At 39.6% G+C, this 18,940-nt stretch overlaps 1 protein-coding gene across 1 annotated transcript in view; it reads left to right on the forward strand.

Annotated features, from left to right (window-relative positions):
• Nucleotides 1–18,940, forward strand: part of LOC122788060 (low-density lipoprotein receptor-related protein 2-like) — a 1,238,079-nt gene that overhangs the window by 401,123 nt on the left and 818,016 nt on the right. Inside the window, exon 27 of the mRNA XM_044054982.1 lies at nucleotides 12,829–13,077. Within this exon, the coding sequence (XP_043910917.1) occupies nucleotides 12,829–13,077 (249 nt within the window). The remainder of the gene's footprint in view (nucleotides 1–12,828; nucleotides 13,078–18,940) is intronic.

An 18,940-nucleotide genomic window follows, 5' to 3' on the forward strand; every position in this document is an offset into this window, starting at 1 on the left:
CTTGTGAGGTACATCCTAAATGGGGCATTGTACTCTATGATGGGTCTAATGAGTGACGAGTAGAGGGGCACTATAACCTCTTTATTTCTAGATGCAAACCCTTTAGTAATTAGATGGGCCACATAGAAGGATTTCCTAACTACTTTAGCAATATGATTGCGAAAGGAGAGATTACCATCCACCTGGGTCCCCAGATCTCTTATTACCTCTTCTGTATTAAGGGAGCTGCCACCTATGTGGTAATTCGTGGGTGTTTTGTTTTTCCCAAATGGGATGACTGTGCATTTTTTGGCAGTTAGCTTGAGGCCATGACTTTGACACCAGGTGTCCGTCTCAGTAAGGCCCTTTTGGAGGATGTCCGTGTCAGCCAGAGAGTCAATTATGGCTCCCAGTTTTCAGTCATCGGCGAACTTGGTTAGCCATAGTCCTCCTGTGTTTGTCTGTACTTCTGAGAAGTATATGCCAAACAGTACAGGTCCCAGGACCAAGCCTTGCAGGACACCACTTGTGACTGGTTTAGAGTCGGACTTGGAGCCTGCTAATCTTACCGTGTGAGTTCTGTCTGTAAGCCAGTTGGCAACCCATGTCATGACGTAGGGGTTTATGTTCAGGCTGGCGAGTTTTTCTGTAATACCCGAGTGGGGAAGGGTGTTGAAAGCCTTGGCGAGGTCAAGGTAGGCTGTGTGAACCACCTTTCCCTCATCTATGGCCTTGGTGACTGTCTCGAAGAAGTTAACCAGGTTTAATAGGCATGATCTGCCCTTAACAAAGCTGAACTGGGTCGGATCAAGTGTTTGGAGGTTCCCAATGCCTTTGTTAATGAGTTCCATGATGATGCACTCCATAGCCTTGCAGACTAGGCTAGTCAGGCTTATGGGGCGATAGTTACCAGGGTCAGTTGTGGCCCCTCCTTTGTGGAGAGGAATAACCATTGTTGTGCACCATTCTATGAGCACGTAGCCTGTGGAGAGGCTGAGGTTGAACAGCGTGTTTAGGTGGGGGGTTAGTTCATTCAGTAGTTCATGCAAGATGCAGCCTGGGACACCATCTGGTCCCATTGATGCTGTGTTTTTGATTTTTGAAAGGGCTGTTTTCACCTGTGCGTCTGTGATTTTTGGGACACTACACATTTCCGGTATTGTTGTGGGCCCTTTTGGAGGTGAGAGGGGGGTGAAGTTTGCACTGAATCTATCTGCCAGGATGTTGGCAATATCAGTAGGTTCAGTATATTTTGTGCTATTTTGCACTAGTTCAGTGCATATCTGCGAGTTGTGACTTAGATTCTTAACATAGCTAAAGAAGGCTTTATGGTTATCTTTTGAATCCTTGACTATTTTTCTTTCGAAGTTAGCCTTGGATGATTTCATGAGGGACCATAGTTTCTTACTGATACTGATCAGGGATGTCTTTCCTTCTTGGGATTTGCTTTTTTTCTGAACTAGTTTTCTCCTTCTATTGTATAGCCTGTTTATTGCAGGGGTTTACCAAACTGGTTTCCTTCTCTTAGAGGAGTGAGTCTTGGTTTTGCTAGGGATGGCATGATCTATGCATCCTTGTAGGTGCTCATAGAGTGAATTTGTAAAGGTTTCTGCATCTTGGGCAGCTTTATCCTTTAGCGTGGGGGCTGTGAAACTTACCACCTCTGTCTTAAGTAAGGTGAAGTTTGCTTTAGAAAATTTTTTTACTGTGGTTTCCTTAGTTGGGGGGGGGGGGGGTGGACATCCAGCGTGATTAGTTTATGGTCTGATCTCACCAGTGACGGGTTGACCTCCGGTGTGGAACACCTGTCACCCATGTTGGTGATGACCAGGTCCAATATGTTTTCACCTCTGGTAGGAGAGTTTACCAGCTGATCCAGGGCATTTGAGTTGATGAATTCCAGGAAGTGCTGGGCCTGGGAATTTGTACTCGAGTAGTTTTCCCAGTGAATGAAATCGCCCAATAGCAGGGTGTTCGGTAGGACCTTCATGTTTTCCAGTGTCTCCAGAAAGGTGGAGTGGTGGTCCTGGGTCATGGAGGGTGATCTGTAGCAGGCCACAATTTGCATTACAGATTTTCCCGATGTTAGTTCCATATGGATGATCTCAGAGGTATCATGCTGCGCCACTAACCTGGGGGTGTAGGTATCCTTGATGAATATGGATACACCCCTTTAGCATCTTTTTTTCAGTTAAACATTATTTTAAAATTGAATTCTGTTTGTTCATTTCTGTGCTTTTTGTGGAGTTTTATCTCTAGCTAAACTTAATTAGGATGACATTTATTTATTTTGTTTCATTTGCAACAATTCTATACTTGAAAAGATATTTATTGTTTATAAATAAAAATATAAAATTGTGTATAAATAAAAAAATATATATTTCTTATTTCTTATATTTGCTTTGATGATTGACTACCCCAGACCTGAGGTTTGCTACTCCTTCCTGCAGATGTATTTCCTTTTAAGTTAACATTATCAATTGCAATCCTGGCACAGACTGACTGCAGAATGCTCCACCTATATGTACTGACAGTAGGGTCAGTGGAATTTCATATCCTGATAATTCCTGATTTTAATATTTGATCCAGACATAGCTGGTCTTATGGATAGGGCAACTAGGCAGCCACCTAGGGTGCCGCTCTAGCAGGGGTACTTTCGCAGTATTTATTTGTTTATTTTTTGTAGTAAAGAAATGGTTTCTTTAAAATTTGTTGAACGAATACAGGAAAAAATGAAAAATAAGACAAACTGTGAGAAAAACAAAGAACAAAGTAATCTGAATGGTGTAGGTAGACCAGGATGGGGGTCCTGGGTGGTGGTGGGACACTGTGGAGCCCTTTTGTTCCACCTGAACAAAGGCCGACCCTGGATTCAGAAGGCACTTGGCCTAAGTATCCAGCAATTAGATTATTTGGAGAATTTTAACATATTAACATCAGAATATTTTTTTAAGCGATTCTCAGTGAGTGAGTGGATGCTACTTCTGATGGTTTGTTTGCTGAGAAAGTGTTCCGACGAATTGGCTTTAGTAAAAGCTGCACTCTTATTTGTCCTCAGGGTTTATTGTTTATTTATTTATTTATTTTTCCATTTTTTGTTTAAAAGTAGCAGTTTTGTAAGGCTGTGGATATTGTGGTTAATCTGCTTGCCTCACTCTTCAGCCTCAGTGTTTACTGTACAATGCCCCCAATATTCCCTGTATACACTCAAAGCATGGCCTATTCTAGCCTTTACTCTGATGCAGCTTGGAATTGGGGCACCAAATAAGTAAAAAAAATGACAACTCCAACATGAATAAATTAACATACTTTTTTCTAATTGGTTCATTGACGGTGTCACTTGACTGAAGCAATTCCAACAGTTTTCCTATTGGTTCGCATGCAAAGTAGTATCAGTAGTCAGATTCTACTTTGAAATCTTGGCTGGCAAAGAAAATGGAGTTACAAGCTGCTTTGTATGGCAAGTGTCCTTTAGGTTACAGTAGGAAATCTGGGAGGAGGCCATCCATTCTTGCTGATACTAACTATTCCACAGAGAAGTTAAAATGTATAGAAACATCTTTTTAATTGGTATCCCACATGTAATAACATCACTCAGTCTCTATTAACAAGATGCAGAGTATGATATTCACAACTCCAGATTAGGGTTACCACCTGTCCCACTTTGCGAGGGACAGTCCCTCTTTGGGCAGTTGTGTCCTGACAAAAAATATTAAAAATGGCAAATGTCCTGAGATTGTAGGACATAATTATGTCCCATATTTTATGTAAGAGTTGCATAAAATAGTTATTTCTGTATCTAAAATACCTAAATATTACAAGAAACAGAATAAGCAACTATACTGCTACAATAATAACCTTTTATTTAGGCAAAAAAGTTAAGTTCTATCCTTTGTACTAACTGTGGGTATGTGTTGGCCTGTAAAATCTGATGAGTGTCCCGAAAATGTCCTACTTTGGCCCTTTGAAAAGGTGGCAACCCTACTCCAGATCTGCTTATCTGTCTCCATGCATAGCTCTCAACCTATTAAAGCAAGAAATTTGGACAAAACATAAAATAATGGGGGACAAAGGCCCAAAAGTAGGGGAAGTTTGTAAATATTGCACTTATAAACATACTAGAACATTGCTAGAATAAAGGATTTCTGTTAGTATGCATTTTCTAGAGTGTATGTAGTCTGAAACTCAGCTGTATATCATTATTTAGTGACTTCAGTCCTCAACGGTTTCCCAGAAATCCACAAATTTTAAGAGGCACAGGAAAAAATATGAGTCAAAATTCTGGGCATTCTGAAAACATCTGGACAGTTTAGAGATATGCCTCCATGTCAAGTACAGAACCTATCTTACATGACTGCTCATCTCTTCCTAGTAGACATGGATAAAATGGTTTACTATCATAAAGTCGACACTCACAACATAGACCCACCTTTCTCGACATTCATAGAATGCAGTCCTACACTGCACAAGATGTAATGTGATGATTCTGCAGGGGGCAAGCCCTCCTGCACCCCACACCCCCTGCACATTATATATTCCAACTCTAAGATCGCACTACAATGGGGAAAAGGGAAAATTTCCCAACCCCCACTGTACCGCGATCTCTAGTGAAAAGACCAACCTCATCTTTGCGAATGCACTGATCATTCACTGAAATGGGACTCACACATCTGAAGGAAAGGCAACACGGGTCGGCCAACCGCTATTCAACAAGCTGCGGTTGCCGAAACTCCCCTCGGCATTTTAAATGTAAACCGAATAAAATCCTAAAACCAAACTGCTAAGAACCACTTGAATTTCAAGTGGAATAACATCATTAACCAGATGATTTGATAGTCAGCGCACAGCTCACAACTCTGACCACTTCTTATTTCCCTGTTTCTTGTCCACATCTGGATGCACAATAATATTAGTCCTGAGTTTAATAAATGTGAATGGATATAAGTCTGTACCATGGAATTATCTCCCATCATTTATCCAACTTAATTTTCTAACCAAAACAAGATTAACGCAAACCACCACACTAAACTATAAAATGTGTATTTCATCATGTAAGTATCTCCTATGCACTACTAATCTACGACACTAACTCTTAACTCTTATTACATTTTAGTTGCTTATACCCTGACAATGAACATCATGGGGTCTGCCAGACTAGAATGATTTTGTTTTAGTCGCTTTAACCTCCTCCCAGAAAAGAGTCTTGGTCACTATAATATGTCATTGCCTACATCCATCCATCCATACCCCTTTTTCCCATTTATTTGCACATGGGGTCATGGTGTCACTTCAACAGTTACAATCATCGAGAACCAAGATTTACACTCATGGGTGGCTAGCCTTAATGCGGTAGTACTTCCACACCACACACTCACATGGACACTCACAACTATGGCTAATTAAGAGTGTCCAATACACCTACTGCATGTCATTTAAATGTGGGAGGAAACCCACACAAACAGAGGAAGGACATGCAGACTCTGCACAGAGGCACCTCAGCTGAGAATCAAACCAGGGAACCTCTTTCTTACATATCATAAACAATGTTTTGGTATTTATGTATTACTGCAACCAGATTCTCAAGATAAAGAGTGGCTGTTTTACGATCATTTTTCGTGCCAAGAAATGTTGTCAAACTGTCTTCTGAAGTGTGTGTATGTCAGTGAAGTGCGTGGTGCTTTTCATTGTAGGTTAATAATGTTTTAAATTTGTCCTGTCAAGATACGTCTGTGGGATTTACCCAGCACTGAAAAAGATGCTATTAAATTCTTTCAGCGGTATGGCATTGTGCCCCATGCTCGAGAATGCAGTTCAGAGTATCCAATGAAGTTAAATTTTCGGAAACAAATATTTTGGAAATGTAATGTGGAGAAATGTTATTAGCATGTCAGAATACATACTGGGAACTGGTTTGGAGGAAGTGACTTACTTTTACTACAGCCTTATGTTTTATTTACTGGTAGTGTAAAGACTTGACATTGATACAGTTCTGTTTTGGACAACTGGATATGTCAGATAAAACAGTAATTGATTGGAATAATTATTTAAGAGACATTTGTGTACTTCAAATGGAAAGACAAGCGAATAGAAAAATAGGTGGTCCGGGCCACATTGTAGAAATTGATGGAAGTCTATTCACCAAAAGAAAAAGTAATGCTGGACATGTCCTGCTCCAGCAATGGATATTCAGAGGTATATGCAGGGTGACCCACGAAACTTTTTAGGGAACTGTGACAGACAGAAGTGTTTCAACTTTATTTCAGAAAATAAATGAGTACATTAAAGAGGGTAGCACAATTTATTCCAACGTCTGGTGAGTTATCAAACTAAGGAACTGGAAGAAGCTGGTTTCAGACATCAGAAAGTTAATCATACATATAAATTTGTGGACCCTGACACTGGTGTTGATACTCAAGGTGTTGAATGCATGTGGGGGTTCTGTTAAATGGAGGAATAAAAAACAGAGAGGAACAGCTTGTCACCATTTGGACTCCTATTCAGCCGAATACATCTGGCATGAGACTCAAATTGCCCACAAAAATGACTACTTTGAAAGTATTATGACTGCGATAGCTGTCAGCTTCCCACCACAGAGTAAAAAAACAACCATGTAATTACTCGTTCATGGAACCACAGTAGTAAAGAGAACAACGACTGCAAAACTGGTTCTAAAACCTACACCTGTCTCCTTTTCAACACACTTCAAGTTCCTACAATTAGTCAGTGTTTCTTACATTTCCACTTTAATCCTTCATTTGTTAGCATGTAACTACATTCAGCGAAATACAAATTGTTGAAAATATACTTTTATTCTGTCCCTGGTCCGTTTCTATATGTCATTTTGCTGAACAATGACTTATTTTCTGTTCTAGCAACGTTAACATAGTAGCAGCCATCATCATTTCAGTTCACATTAACTTACGTCGGTAATGCACGGTGGACAGGAAGAGGCATTTTGCCATTATTCCTCTTTCTGCTGCCTAACTAATGTGATACATAAGTAGTTAGGACTTTGAACACCCCTTTTCACACATACACTCATTTCCCAAGAACAGCGACAATTATGCCTCCTTCAAAATCTGGCTGCGATAATACGGAAGTACCAACCTTTCCTCCATTTACTTATATTGAGAGTGCTCTAAATTACTAGATTTTTCATGGTCTATGAAAGGAGAAATAGTATTTATTTTAAATGAATTACTCTAATTACTCCCATCATTTATCATTATTGAAAAAAAAAAGAAATGGCGGCACCCTGTGAGGCAGCATCTGTCAGATAATTCTAGACATATGCTTAGTTTGTCTTCTTTTTGCACAAAAAACCTCAAACAAATCAGTTTTTGCACTTCCAGTTAAATGTACAATAAGTTACAGCAGACAGAAGTTACTAAAAATTAAACAGTCGACATCTTCTACTTGTTGCTGGATTGATGCCTTGAAGTCTGTGGAGTATCTGGGACTGCTACTTTCACAGAGTCACAACAGCTGGGTATTTTAACTTTACACACTGTACTATATCTAAATCTGGTAGAAGAAGGTTCTGGAACATGCTGGTCAAGGAAAAAGAGAAAAAGATGCCAAAGAACAAGGAAAAGAGGCTGCAGAGCAGGTATTGCTGCTAAGTTAAAAGCAAACCCCTTACAGGCCTGCACTACCAACAATACTGCTGGCTAATGTGAGATCACTGGATAGCAAGATGGCCTACTTTAGACTGGAACTCTGCAATAAGAACAAGGTGAGAAATACTGTTTTTGTTTACTGAGATGTGGCTGCACATTAAGATAAATGACAGTGCAGTAAACTTAGAGAGTCGCACACTGTTTCGTGCAGACAGGAACCAGTTATTGTGTAGAAAAGCCAGAAGAGGAGGAGTCTACATCTTCTTTCAGCTTTTCCCAGTTAGGTGTTGCCACAGCGGATCACCAGTCCGCTCATGATTGCCAGTGGAGTTTTACAGTGTCGAGTTGCCAGCCCGGTGCCCAACCTTCCACAGAAGGCACACACGCACACACTCATGCCTAGGGTCAATTTAGAGTGTCCAATCCTCCTACAGCATGTCTTTGGGATGTGGGAGGAAACTGGAGCACCCGGAGGAAACCCACTCAACCACAGGGAGGACATGCAGACTCCACACAGAAGGCACCCCAGCCAAGGATCGAACCAGAGAATCTCTTGCTGTGAGGCGACAATGCTAACTGCTGCACCACAGTGAGGAGGAGTCTACATCTATGTCAACAAAAGATTTTTATTTTTATTTTACATTTGAAGATGGAGCAGTAACTGTGAAATTATACTATTACACTGCTGTGAGAATTTAGGGTTTCTGTCCATTAAATGTACACCATTTTACCTGCCCATGGAGCTGAATGGGGTCAGTGTAAAAGTGGTGTACATCCCACCCAGTGCTAATACCACTGAAGCTCTAAATAAACTTTGCAATCGCATGGGTGAGCTGCAGAGCAAATATCTTGACTGTACACATGGCAGCTGGTGACGTTAATAAAGCAGATCTGAATGAAGTACTCCCACACTACCATCGGTATGTGGACATTCCACTAGGTGGGGGTAATATCCTGGACAAGGTTTATACAAACTTAAAGAAAGCCTACAAGGTAGTGCAACTTCCACAAATGGAAAATTCTGACCATTATACAATCTTGCTATCAGCAGCCTACAAACCAGCACTGATTAGAGAGAAACCCATGAAAAAACAAATTAGGGTCTGGCCAAAGGGAGCCATGGAGGCCCTCCAAGACTGCTTAGAAAGAATAAACTGGGATATGTTCAAGAAGGCAGCCACAGGGAATCAGCATCTGAACAAAGATGAATACACAGAGGTTGTGATGTCATACATTTCAAACTGCGTTAATGAAGTAACAAGCAGCAAGAGCATCACTATCAGAGCTACCCCGAAGCCATGGCTCACCCCCCACCCCACCCCCCCCAAGGTATATGAGAGCATCACTATCAGAGCTAACCAGAAGCCATGGCTCACCTCCAAGGTATATGGGCTCCTGAAGGTGAGAAATGCAGCTTACAAGGCTAAGAACAAAGCAGCCCTAAGGGAAGCCATGGTTCACCCCAAGGTATATGGGCTTCTGAAGGTGAGAAATGCACAACAGGGCTAAGGAAAAAGCAGCCCTAAGGGAAGCCATGGCTCACCCCAAGGTATATGGGTTTCTGAAGGTGACAAATGCAGCTTACAGGGCTAAGGATACAGCAGCCCTAAGGGAAGCCATGGCTCACCCCCAAGGTATATGAGCACCTGATGGTGAGAAATGCAGCTTACAGGGCTAAGGACACAGCAGCCCTAAGGGAAGCCATGGCTCACCCCCAAGGTATATGAGCACCTGATGGTGAGAAATGCAGCTTACAGGGCTAAGGACACAGCAGCCCTAAGGGAAGCCATGGTTTACCCCCAATGTATATGAGCACCTGATGGTGAGAAATGCAGCTTACATGGCTAAGGACAAAGCAGCCCTAAGGGACGCCATGGCTCACCCCCAAGGTATAAGTTAATGACCTCTGAGAACATCTGTAAAATATCAGGTAATATGCAAATTAAATACATAGCATAGAATACATACGTACACAGTCATATTGTTTAATAGAAAGAAAAAGCAGTGGATGAAAGGATGAAATATTACTCGTATCGAGAAACTACAGAATAGAGGCAGTTTGAATGGACAAGTAGCTGTGATGTTGATCATAGAAGGAGAGAAAAAAGTTATGAGGTAAGGTTGGAAGGATGGAAGTGGTTAGGTAGGATCCTGGCAAGGACAGATCCGTGAGCTTAGGAGAAAGTGTTTAGTTGCTTTTTGAATAGAGTAGTGTTTGAGGTGCTTCTAATGGAGTTTGGAAGTTTATTCCAGGCTAAAGACACATTGTAGTTGTAGAGAAGTTTACCTATGTTTCTGTTGGGTTCATGTATGTGAAGGAGTTGTTGCTCCGAGCTTCTAAGTGATCTGGTGGTGGTGTAGAAGGAGACAAGAGAGGAGAGGGAGGGGCAAACAGTAGGTTTCTACAGGATGGTGTGGGCGATTTGTACTTGTGCTAGAAGGAGTTGGGAGAATTCAGGCCACTGCAGTTGTTTTAATACTATGCAATGGCAAGATCTGTGGGGTCGGTTTGTTGCAAATCTGATGATTTTATTATTGGTTTGTTCTAGTTGTGAGATTAATGTGGATTGTAGGTTTGTGAGTATGGGAGCAGCATAAAGGAGGACAGGTAGTAGGAAAGCTCTAGCTAGGGATAGTTTAGCTTCAGGGTTAAGGAATTTTTTGTTATGATACAGTAATCCTAATTTTTGATGCATCTCTGATACATTGGTGAATATGCTGGTCATATTTAAGCTGGTCATCTGTTATAGTGCCGAGGAGTTTTGTTTGAGGGTAAGCTATGATGATGGTGTTATCTAGGGTCTATATTAGAACACCGAACATTCAAAATTTTGAGTGTTCTAATATTGACCCATTTTAAAAGATCAAAAAAACAGAAAACCAAATTTTTTCCTAGGGAAAGAATTTGGTTGTCCATTTCTGTTGCTTCGGTATTTTCAGCGCTGTGGTGGAAAGTTACAGGTCAGGTTCAGGTAAGTGTGCAATTGTGTGGATGTGAGGGTTAGGACGGGTTAGATGAGTTAGGGTTAGGGCACGGGTTAGGTATGTGTGCAATTGTGTGGACATGAGGGTTAGGGCAGGTTAGGTGAGTTAGGGTTAGAGCGCGGGTTAGGTATGTGTGCGATTGTGTGGACGTGAGGGTTAGGGTGGGGTAGGTGAGTTAGGGTTAGGGCGCGGGTGAGGTGACTGTGCGATAGTGACGGACCTTAGGGCTAGGGTTTGGGTTAAGGTAAGTGGATAGTTAGTGGTGTATTTATAGTTTAGTGTGGGGTTAGGTGTTAGAGTTTAGGTGTATGTGTGTGGATTGCTGTTTGTTTGGTGTGCTTGTGTTGTGTGTATGTGTTTTGGAACAGCAACTTTTTTCCCTAGGAAAAAAAATTCGCTGTTCTGAATGTTCAGTGTTTTAAATTTTCGATTCATAGGGTTCGATATTAGAACACTCGACATTTTGAATGTTCGGTGTTCTAATATAGACCCGTTATCTAGTGAGGAGATGGAAAAGGAAGACTTGTGGTCAGAGAGTGATTTAGGTAGGAAGAGTAAGAGTTTGGTTCTCTTGGGGTTTAGGATAAGCTGGTTTTCATTAAGCCATTTTTCAATGGAGTTAAATGTGTTTTGAATAAGGGAAAGGAGATGAGATATGTTATTAGTGGAGGTGACGAGGGTGGAGTCATCTGCATATTGGATGAGAGTAAAGTGGTTGCAAGCAGAGTAGAGATTGTTAGTAAAGATATTGAATAGAAGGGGGCCAAGGCTAGATCCCTGGGGGACCCCAGAAGCTGAAAGGTAGGGAAGGATTTGTGAACACTAAACAATATCTAGATGATATCATAGTTAGAAAGATTAACTCTGGGATACGTTAATTATAGCACATTATAGCAATTCCTTTAACAGCTGTAAATACAAAGTTGAAACATGGGTGCATACAACTGTTACAATGTATCTAATGGCTACATACAACTGTTACAAGGTATCTAGCAGCTCTAATAAGGGGACATATAGGCTGAGGAAGACATACTGCTCCTAACACACTGCTTTTTTAATAAAAAGTTTATTTTATGTCAAAGATGCATTAGTTATGTTTCCATGTTAGATGTACCCTAAATATGACAGTGACACTTTGTCTGTGATGTTATGGCCTTCCAGATTAAAAAATATGTATGTATATTAAAACTGAGCAGGGAAGCACATATGATAGAGTTCAGATGTATATTAAAAAGTAATGTCTTTCACCTTCTCCCTTTAGGGGTCACCACAGCAGATCACCAGTCCGCAGACTGATTGTCAGTAGGGTTTATGGTGTTGAGTTGCCAGTCCAGTGCCCAACCTTCACAGAAGGCACACACGCACACACACACACACACACACACACACACACACACACACACACACACACACACACACACACACACACACACACCTACTGCATCTCTTTTTAGATGTATAGTCATAAAATCAAAACGCTGACAGAGTTGCTTCTCTTATTGAGGAATAGTTGGCTACTGTATACGACCATTAATAACCTATTGCTTTTTCCTCAGCTCAAATACAGAGGCAGTGCTGACAGCCTTAATGTGTTTGTCTATGTCATACTGCACTCAGGAATTGCTTTGTTTTCATTATGTTACACATCTAAGAGCAGCAGCAGCACTGTTTCCCACAATTCTGTTATCACTTGCATTCATAAGGGTGACCACTGCAAACAGTAAATGGTAAAAGACAGTTTCATTGCTATATAACATAATCTTTTATGACTGAAGTTCCTCACATCTGCCTTGAAGTTACCTCTTGTGTATATATAATAGTATACATAGACTATGGTTTATCATCAAATGGTTGAAATGCATTTATGCGAGTTTTTGGATTGCCAAACTTAAATGTCGAAATTTAAAACACTTTTCTCCCTAATGTTGAACATGGTAAAACTGGTGTTCAGCATTCGATATTTGTGGGAGTTGTGCATGAAAACCTATTTATCATCTGGGACGTAGAACAGGAAGAGAGTTTTGGCATTGTAGATTTGGTAAAAAAAAATAGTGACATTAAGAAACTTTGAAAGTATCTTTTCACATAAGTGTCAGTCGAACTGATGCATTTCAACCATGGCTAGATAGATAGATAAATATAGATAGATATATTTAGAGGTACTGTATATCATTAATAAATGTTGTCACTATGCTGGCCATAGGTCTATAATAACCAATGTTATTTACTCCAAACTGTGTAACAGATGAAGATGACTGCAGTTTGAACAATGGAGGCTGCACAGACGGATGCATCCAGGGCCCTTTTGGTGCTCAGTGCACATGTCCACCTGGATATCAGCTGCTGAATGACTCTAAGACTTGTGATGATATAGACGAGTGTGCGATTCCAGGAAGCTGTAGTCAGGAATGCTTCAATGAACGAGGGACATACCGCTGTTTCTGTGATTGGGGATACACCCTGGAACCAGATGGCAAGACCTGCAAAGCAACAGGTATGCAAGAAGAAAACAAGAAATTTTGTGCTCAAAGTACACACTATTACACTGTCCTGTTAACATCAGATGTTATGAGTGCTCTCTAATAGTGTCCTGATTACATTAAATGTTATATGAATGCTCACTATTATATTGAACTGATAATGTCAAATGTTACGGTATGAGTGGTCACTACTACACTGTTGTGATAACATTAAATGTTATGATAAGAGTGTTCATTATTATATTGCCCTGATAACATCAGCTGTTATATGAAAGCTCACGATTACACGGTCCCGATAACATTAAATGCTATACATATGCTCACTATTATATTCTCCTGATAACATCAGATATTGTATCTGTGCTCACTATTACACTGTCCTAATAATAAAAAAAGTTGTGATAAGTTCTCACTATTACTCTTACACTTTCCCAATATCAATAAATGTTATGCTTAAAGAAAATATAATGACTAAATGCAGCACAATCAATAATTTATAATTGCAATTAGTCTGTCATTCTTGACAAACTTGCTCAGGTACTAATTCCAACATTTATAGATAACTGGTTTCAGGATGCAGTTTTGATAACATAAACTATACCTTTTCCTAAACTCTTTTTGCTCTACAGTGTAAATCTTTTCTTTGAAATGTTAATCTAATTGAAGTTTGAATTCTATCAGATTTGCTGTGTTTTTGATGCACTTTGATAACGGTTCCCAGTATCACATCTTTCTGCCACTGAACCAATATTTCCAGATGTTTATGGAAATATTTTTCTAACTGGGAATAATTGCTTCAAGAAGAACTCCTTGTGAAAATTGCCCTCTTTCTATAAAGTGACATTATGTTGTAGTTAGTCTGTTTATGGAAGGGGTTGGGGATGTGACTCTCCATTGTTTGGGATATGGCCCCTTCAGTAATCCCTGGACTATACCATTTTGTAGGGAGCAGCCTTGATGAGCTGTCTTAGTTAACAAAATTGCTCTTGATGTAATAATTCTAACCCATATTCATAGATTATTACTAGGCTAACTGCCCTTATGGACCATTTTAAGCCTAGCCAATTACCCCCACTGTGAGAATCAAACCCTGTACCTTCTGTTTCTAAGATAAACACCTTAACCATTACGCCATATTTACTTTACATTTAGGTCTTTGTAATCAGAAAGAGATACTTCTCAGATGTATATAGTTGGGAGGATGGCTAATGGTTAAGGTGTTTGCCTTACAAACACAAGGTGCAGGGTTTGAGTCTCACAAAGGATAATTGGCTAGGCTTAAAATGGCTAGCAAGGGCAGTTAGCCTAGTACTAATCTATGAACCTATGAGCCTATACTTAACAGATTCCAAAATTATGTATCATGCATATTTTTTTCTTAACTTTTTGTGTCCTATGAATTTAAATACCAGTGTTCTTCTTTATGCCATGGTCTATGCATCCAAATGTTTAATTTGTTTATAACATTCAGGTTTTCAGAGTTCCTAATGTTCTTGGTACACTTTTGTTGGATTTAGTCATAGGTATTTGCCAGGTCTGCAGTCCAGGAGACCATTAATGAGCCAAACCCAAATTCCTAATTGGTCACCCAACAAGAAAGAAGTTCCACACATTGCCAAACTATGAACCAAAGAAATGTGTGTGTGATGCTGTCAGGACGGATGCAGAACCTATTTATGTATGAGGGGGACAGTATTAGGTTAGTGCTGGATTATGGCACTTCACTTAAATTACAGGATGGGAATTGCTCAAGAAAAGCTGTTGTATATATAACAAAATGTTCCACACATCCCAGTTTTCACATTGGGAAAACAGTGTTTAGGAAATTAATATATGAACATATATATGACATTTCCAGAAAAATATGCCAACAATGTTTTATTTAAACATAGTGAAACGTGTAGAGTTTGACAAGTTCAAATTTGTGTTATAGAAAAAAATTAACATATTTATGAGAAGAGGAGATTGGTAAATGAGACTCAAATACAAAGAAATCCCACTAGCGATTAATGAGAACATATCTGTTTTTTCTGTATTGACATTAAGAGCAGCAAAGCTTTAATGAAAACAGTATTAATGCTCATATTTATCTTTGTACATGTACTATGTTATTTTACTAATTTTATCAATTTAACAATTATTGATTCATAGGTTTTGGTTTAGTTAAACATATTTCTTTCAGCCATTCATTTTTACATTAGTTGGGATGTTGCTTTAAGTGTGTATATGGTTAATGAGGTTATTTAAACAAGGTACAATACTTGAATTATGTGTTCTGGTGGAGTCTTGTATTTACCAAGATGAAAGAGCTTCACAATTGATTTTATATTTTTTATTATGTGCTTATTTTTGATATACTGTTGGTTCTCCATCTGTCTTGACAGCAAATTCCTAATTGCACCAAAGTACTGTCTGGTTGACTGACTTGCTCACACAATAGTAAACTGAAGGTTGTTGGAATCTAACTGTGTAACACAAGAACCAGCTCAGTAACATCTCACAGCCTTAATTCTCTGCACCAGCTGCTAGACAAAGGCTTCCCTGCCAAAAGCTGGGATTCAACCTGTGACCTTTAAATTTTCAGCTGAGCTATTTCAGCACTCTCTTGTTTTGCTAAATATGTTTTTGTTTGGAGACCAAACTGATCAATCATCAAGTGGATACCTTGATTCTAATCAAACTATAAAACAGACTTATTAAGATGATAATGCACCTTAAAGTAACACATTTAAATATTATAGCAATAACCCACGCCTGGGTGTGGGTAAATCCAGCATTACCCACACCCAGAAGTGGGTTATTGCTATTATACAATGACATTATTTAAGAAAAATAATAATTACTTTTCTTAAATAATGGCATTGTATAATGCCTCCTTGCTGCCCTTCCGCCGCTGTCTGTTATCCGCGGCAGTTCTGATGTACTGCGCATGCATAAGCCTACGCAGTACATCAGAGTTGGGCAAAAGCAACGGAGATCTTCTCCGTTGCTTTTTACTGTTTTGCTATGTTAAATGGGTTTAACATAGCGAGACAGCTTTAAAAAAAGCAACGGAGAATCTCCGTTGCTTATTTTAAAGCTGTCTCGCTATGTTAAACCCATTTAACATAGCGAGACAGTTTTGAAAAAAGCAACGGAGAAAGCAAGATCTCCGTTGCTTTTTACACACTGTGTCGCTATGTTAAAGGAGTTTAACATAGCGAGACAGCTTTAAAAAAAGCAAGGGACATCTCCGTTGCTTTTTTTAAACCTGTGTCGCTATGTTAAACTCCTTTAACATAGCGAGACAGTGTTTTAAAAAAGACTTATACTAATGGAAAAAGTCCGGGTGACCGGACCTTTTTCCATTAGTATAAGTCGATTTACAACGTGCACGCTGGCCAATCAGCATGCACGTTTTAGAATATTAATGGGGGGTCATGGTATAATCATCCTTTCACCTTGCAATGCTTTCTTCCAAAAGACAAATGCGGCATTCACAGGAATGTCAGACGACATCTGGGTATCACCTTTTATTGACAGATTTGTATGATAGTCAGTTTATTTCCCTTTCTTCTTCCCGTTTTATTATTTTTCAAGATATTTTTGATCCAACTCTTATTTTCTTAAGATGTTTCAGTTTTATTTTCCCAGAGCAATGCAAAGCAATGCATTTTCCGATGATGACTGTACTGTGTCAGTATCAAGTTTGATTTTAATACTAATGTGGTCTTAAAACCATCTATGTATTTTATCCACTTTGTCTTTGTGGTAATTCAAATATGTGAGAGAAAAAATGATTCCAGAAGAGAATAACATGGTTTTCCTTTACCCAAATAGCATCATTTTTCTAAATGTTACCCATATCTTTATAAAAAAAAATCTGTGCCAAAATATACCAGCTAGTGTCAAGCACCCTTAATTTATTTATCAGTTTAGCATCGCTAACCATGTCAGGGATGAGGAGAGTCCAAATGGGCATTTCTAGACTTGGAGAAAGTATATGACAAGGTCTCAAGGAAGCTGATTTGGGCAGTCCTGTGGTGGTTCAAAGTCCCAGAAACAATGAGTGCGGGCTATGTACAAGGACCCAATGACTTGAGTATGAACAGAGTTTGGTCTCACAGAGAGGTTCCCAGTGGGAGTGGGTGTACATCAGGGTTCAGCTCTGAGCCCACTGCTGTTCATACTGGTGATGGACTACATTAGCAAACAGGTCGGAGGGGACAGATCAACAAGGTTACTGTATGCAGATGATGTGGCATTACAGGCAGACTCTGAGCAAGAACTTCAGCAAAGGATAGGAGAATGGAATGCAAAACTGAAGGCACATGGGATGAACCTAAGGACAGATAAGACACTGGGTAAGGGTAGCAAATTAGGGAAATTTGAAGAAGCTGAGATTTGAAATAGAAGGGAAGATAGTGGAACAGGTTAACAGCTTCACGTATCTTAGAGGGGTGGTTGAGGAGAGGGAAATCTGAATAAAGAGGTCAAGGCTAGAATCAGTGGAGCTGCAGACAACTGGCATAGAGTCTCAGGTGTAGTCTATGACAGAAGAATGTCAAAGAAACTGAAAAGAAAGGTGTAGAAGACAGTGGTGTGACCAGTACTCTGTATGGTACAGAATCTGGACAATAAAGGCAGAGTAGAAGAGGAAGCTACAGGTGAGGGAGATGAAGTGCCTGAGACAGGTGGTAGGATGCACACTGTGGGACAGATGAAGAAATGAGGACATAAGAGCAGAAGCAAAAGTAGCTCCGATTATCGAAAAGATCAAAGAGAACAGATTGCAGTGGGTTGGCCATGTGCAGAAAAGCAGAAGATGATCTGGTGAGGAAGATTTGAGACAGACAGGAAGAAGGTAAGAGGAAGTGAGGACATCCAGCAAAGAGGTGGATGGATTGTGTGAGAGAAGATCTGCAACAGTCAGGCATGAATTTCAAAGAAGGCAGGAGTGTGGCACTGAATCGAGAGAGATGGTGACAATTAACACGATACCCCCACCCCACATAGAAAATGGGGCCGATGATGATGGTGATGGCGATGATGATATCTTGGGTCTACCTAAGCCCCTCATTAATTTCAGCAAGTCCTGAACCTGTGAAAGGATAGACTTTTGAAATACTTGATCTCCGCACAGATTTAACATATTGATCTTATTCTAACTACCCATATTGTTCTGTGCTTCTGTACCTTTATAACTGACACTAATTTACAAGAAGCTTTTCTGTTGTGCTAAACGCACCTTCGATTATTCCTCCCTTTGCATTTTGGTATTACAGTTGCTCTTTTCCAGTCAGTAGGGCTAGTATATCCTTTAGTTGGAAATGAACAGATTAAGGAGAATTTCTGTTATGGATTCCTCCAACCATCCAATCATTATTTAGGAAGTAATGTTGTTTTCTTGACGGGTCATATCTTTCATTTGTGCCATCTATTTTCTAGACATTCTTCTAGTAATTTCTGTTGCTTCTCTTTCTACATTTTTACTAAGCTATTCTTTTCTTTACAGTCTAGCCTCCCAAAGACGTTTTGATATAGTCTATAATGATGGCAAATGTTTCTTCAGTGTTACTGATAACCTATCATTCCAGCATCAGTTAAGATTTTTGCACTATTTCTTCCACAAATCCTTATAACATTCTTAAATGATTTTTTCCGTTGCATTTTTTGTTTGGTATTCTTTAGGCCCTTTCTATTTTTCTTACATATTTACTTTTTTGATTGTTCTGCATTTGATGAAATGTTCTTTGCCTGCTTTTCTTTGTATACATTTCTTTAAAATGTTTATTTTGTTTTGTATATTCTACCTTTATGAGATATTACTTTGTAAGTTTGGCACTTACTTTAATTAATTTTATAATTCATTATCTCTGTTGATTGACAGTAAGAATC

Source organism: Protopterus annectens, chromosome 13.part0 (genome assembly GCF_019279795.1).
Source record: "Protopterus annectens isolate FY-2018-M chromosome 13.part0, PAN1.0, whole genome shotgun sequence".
In the NCBI taxonomy this organism is placed as follows: Eukaryota; Metazoa; Chordata; order Ceratodontiformes; family Protopteridae; genus Protopterus; species Protopterus annectens.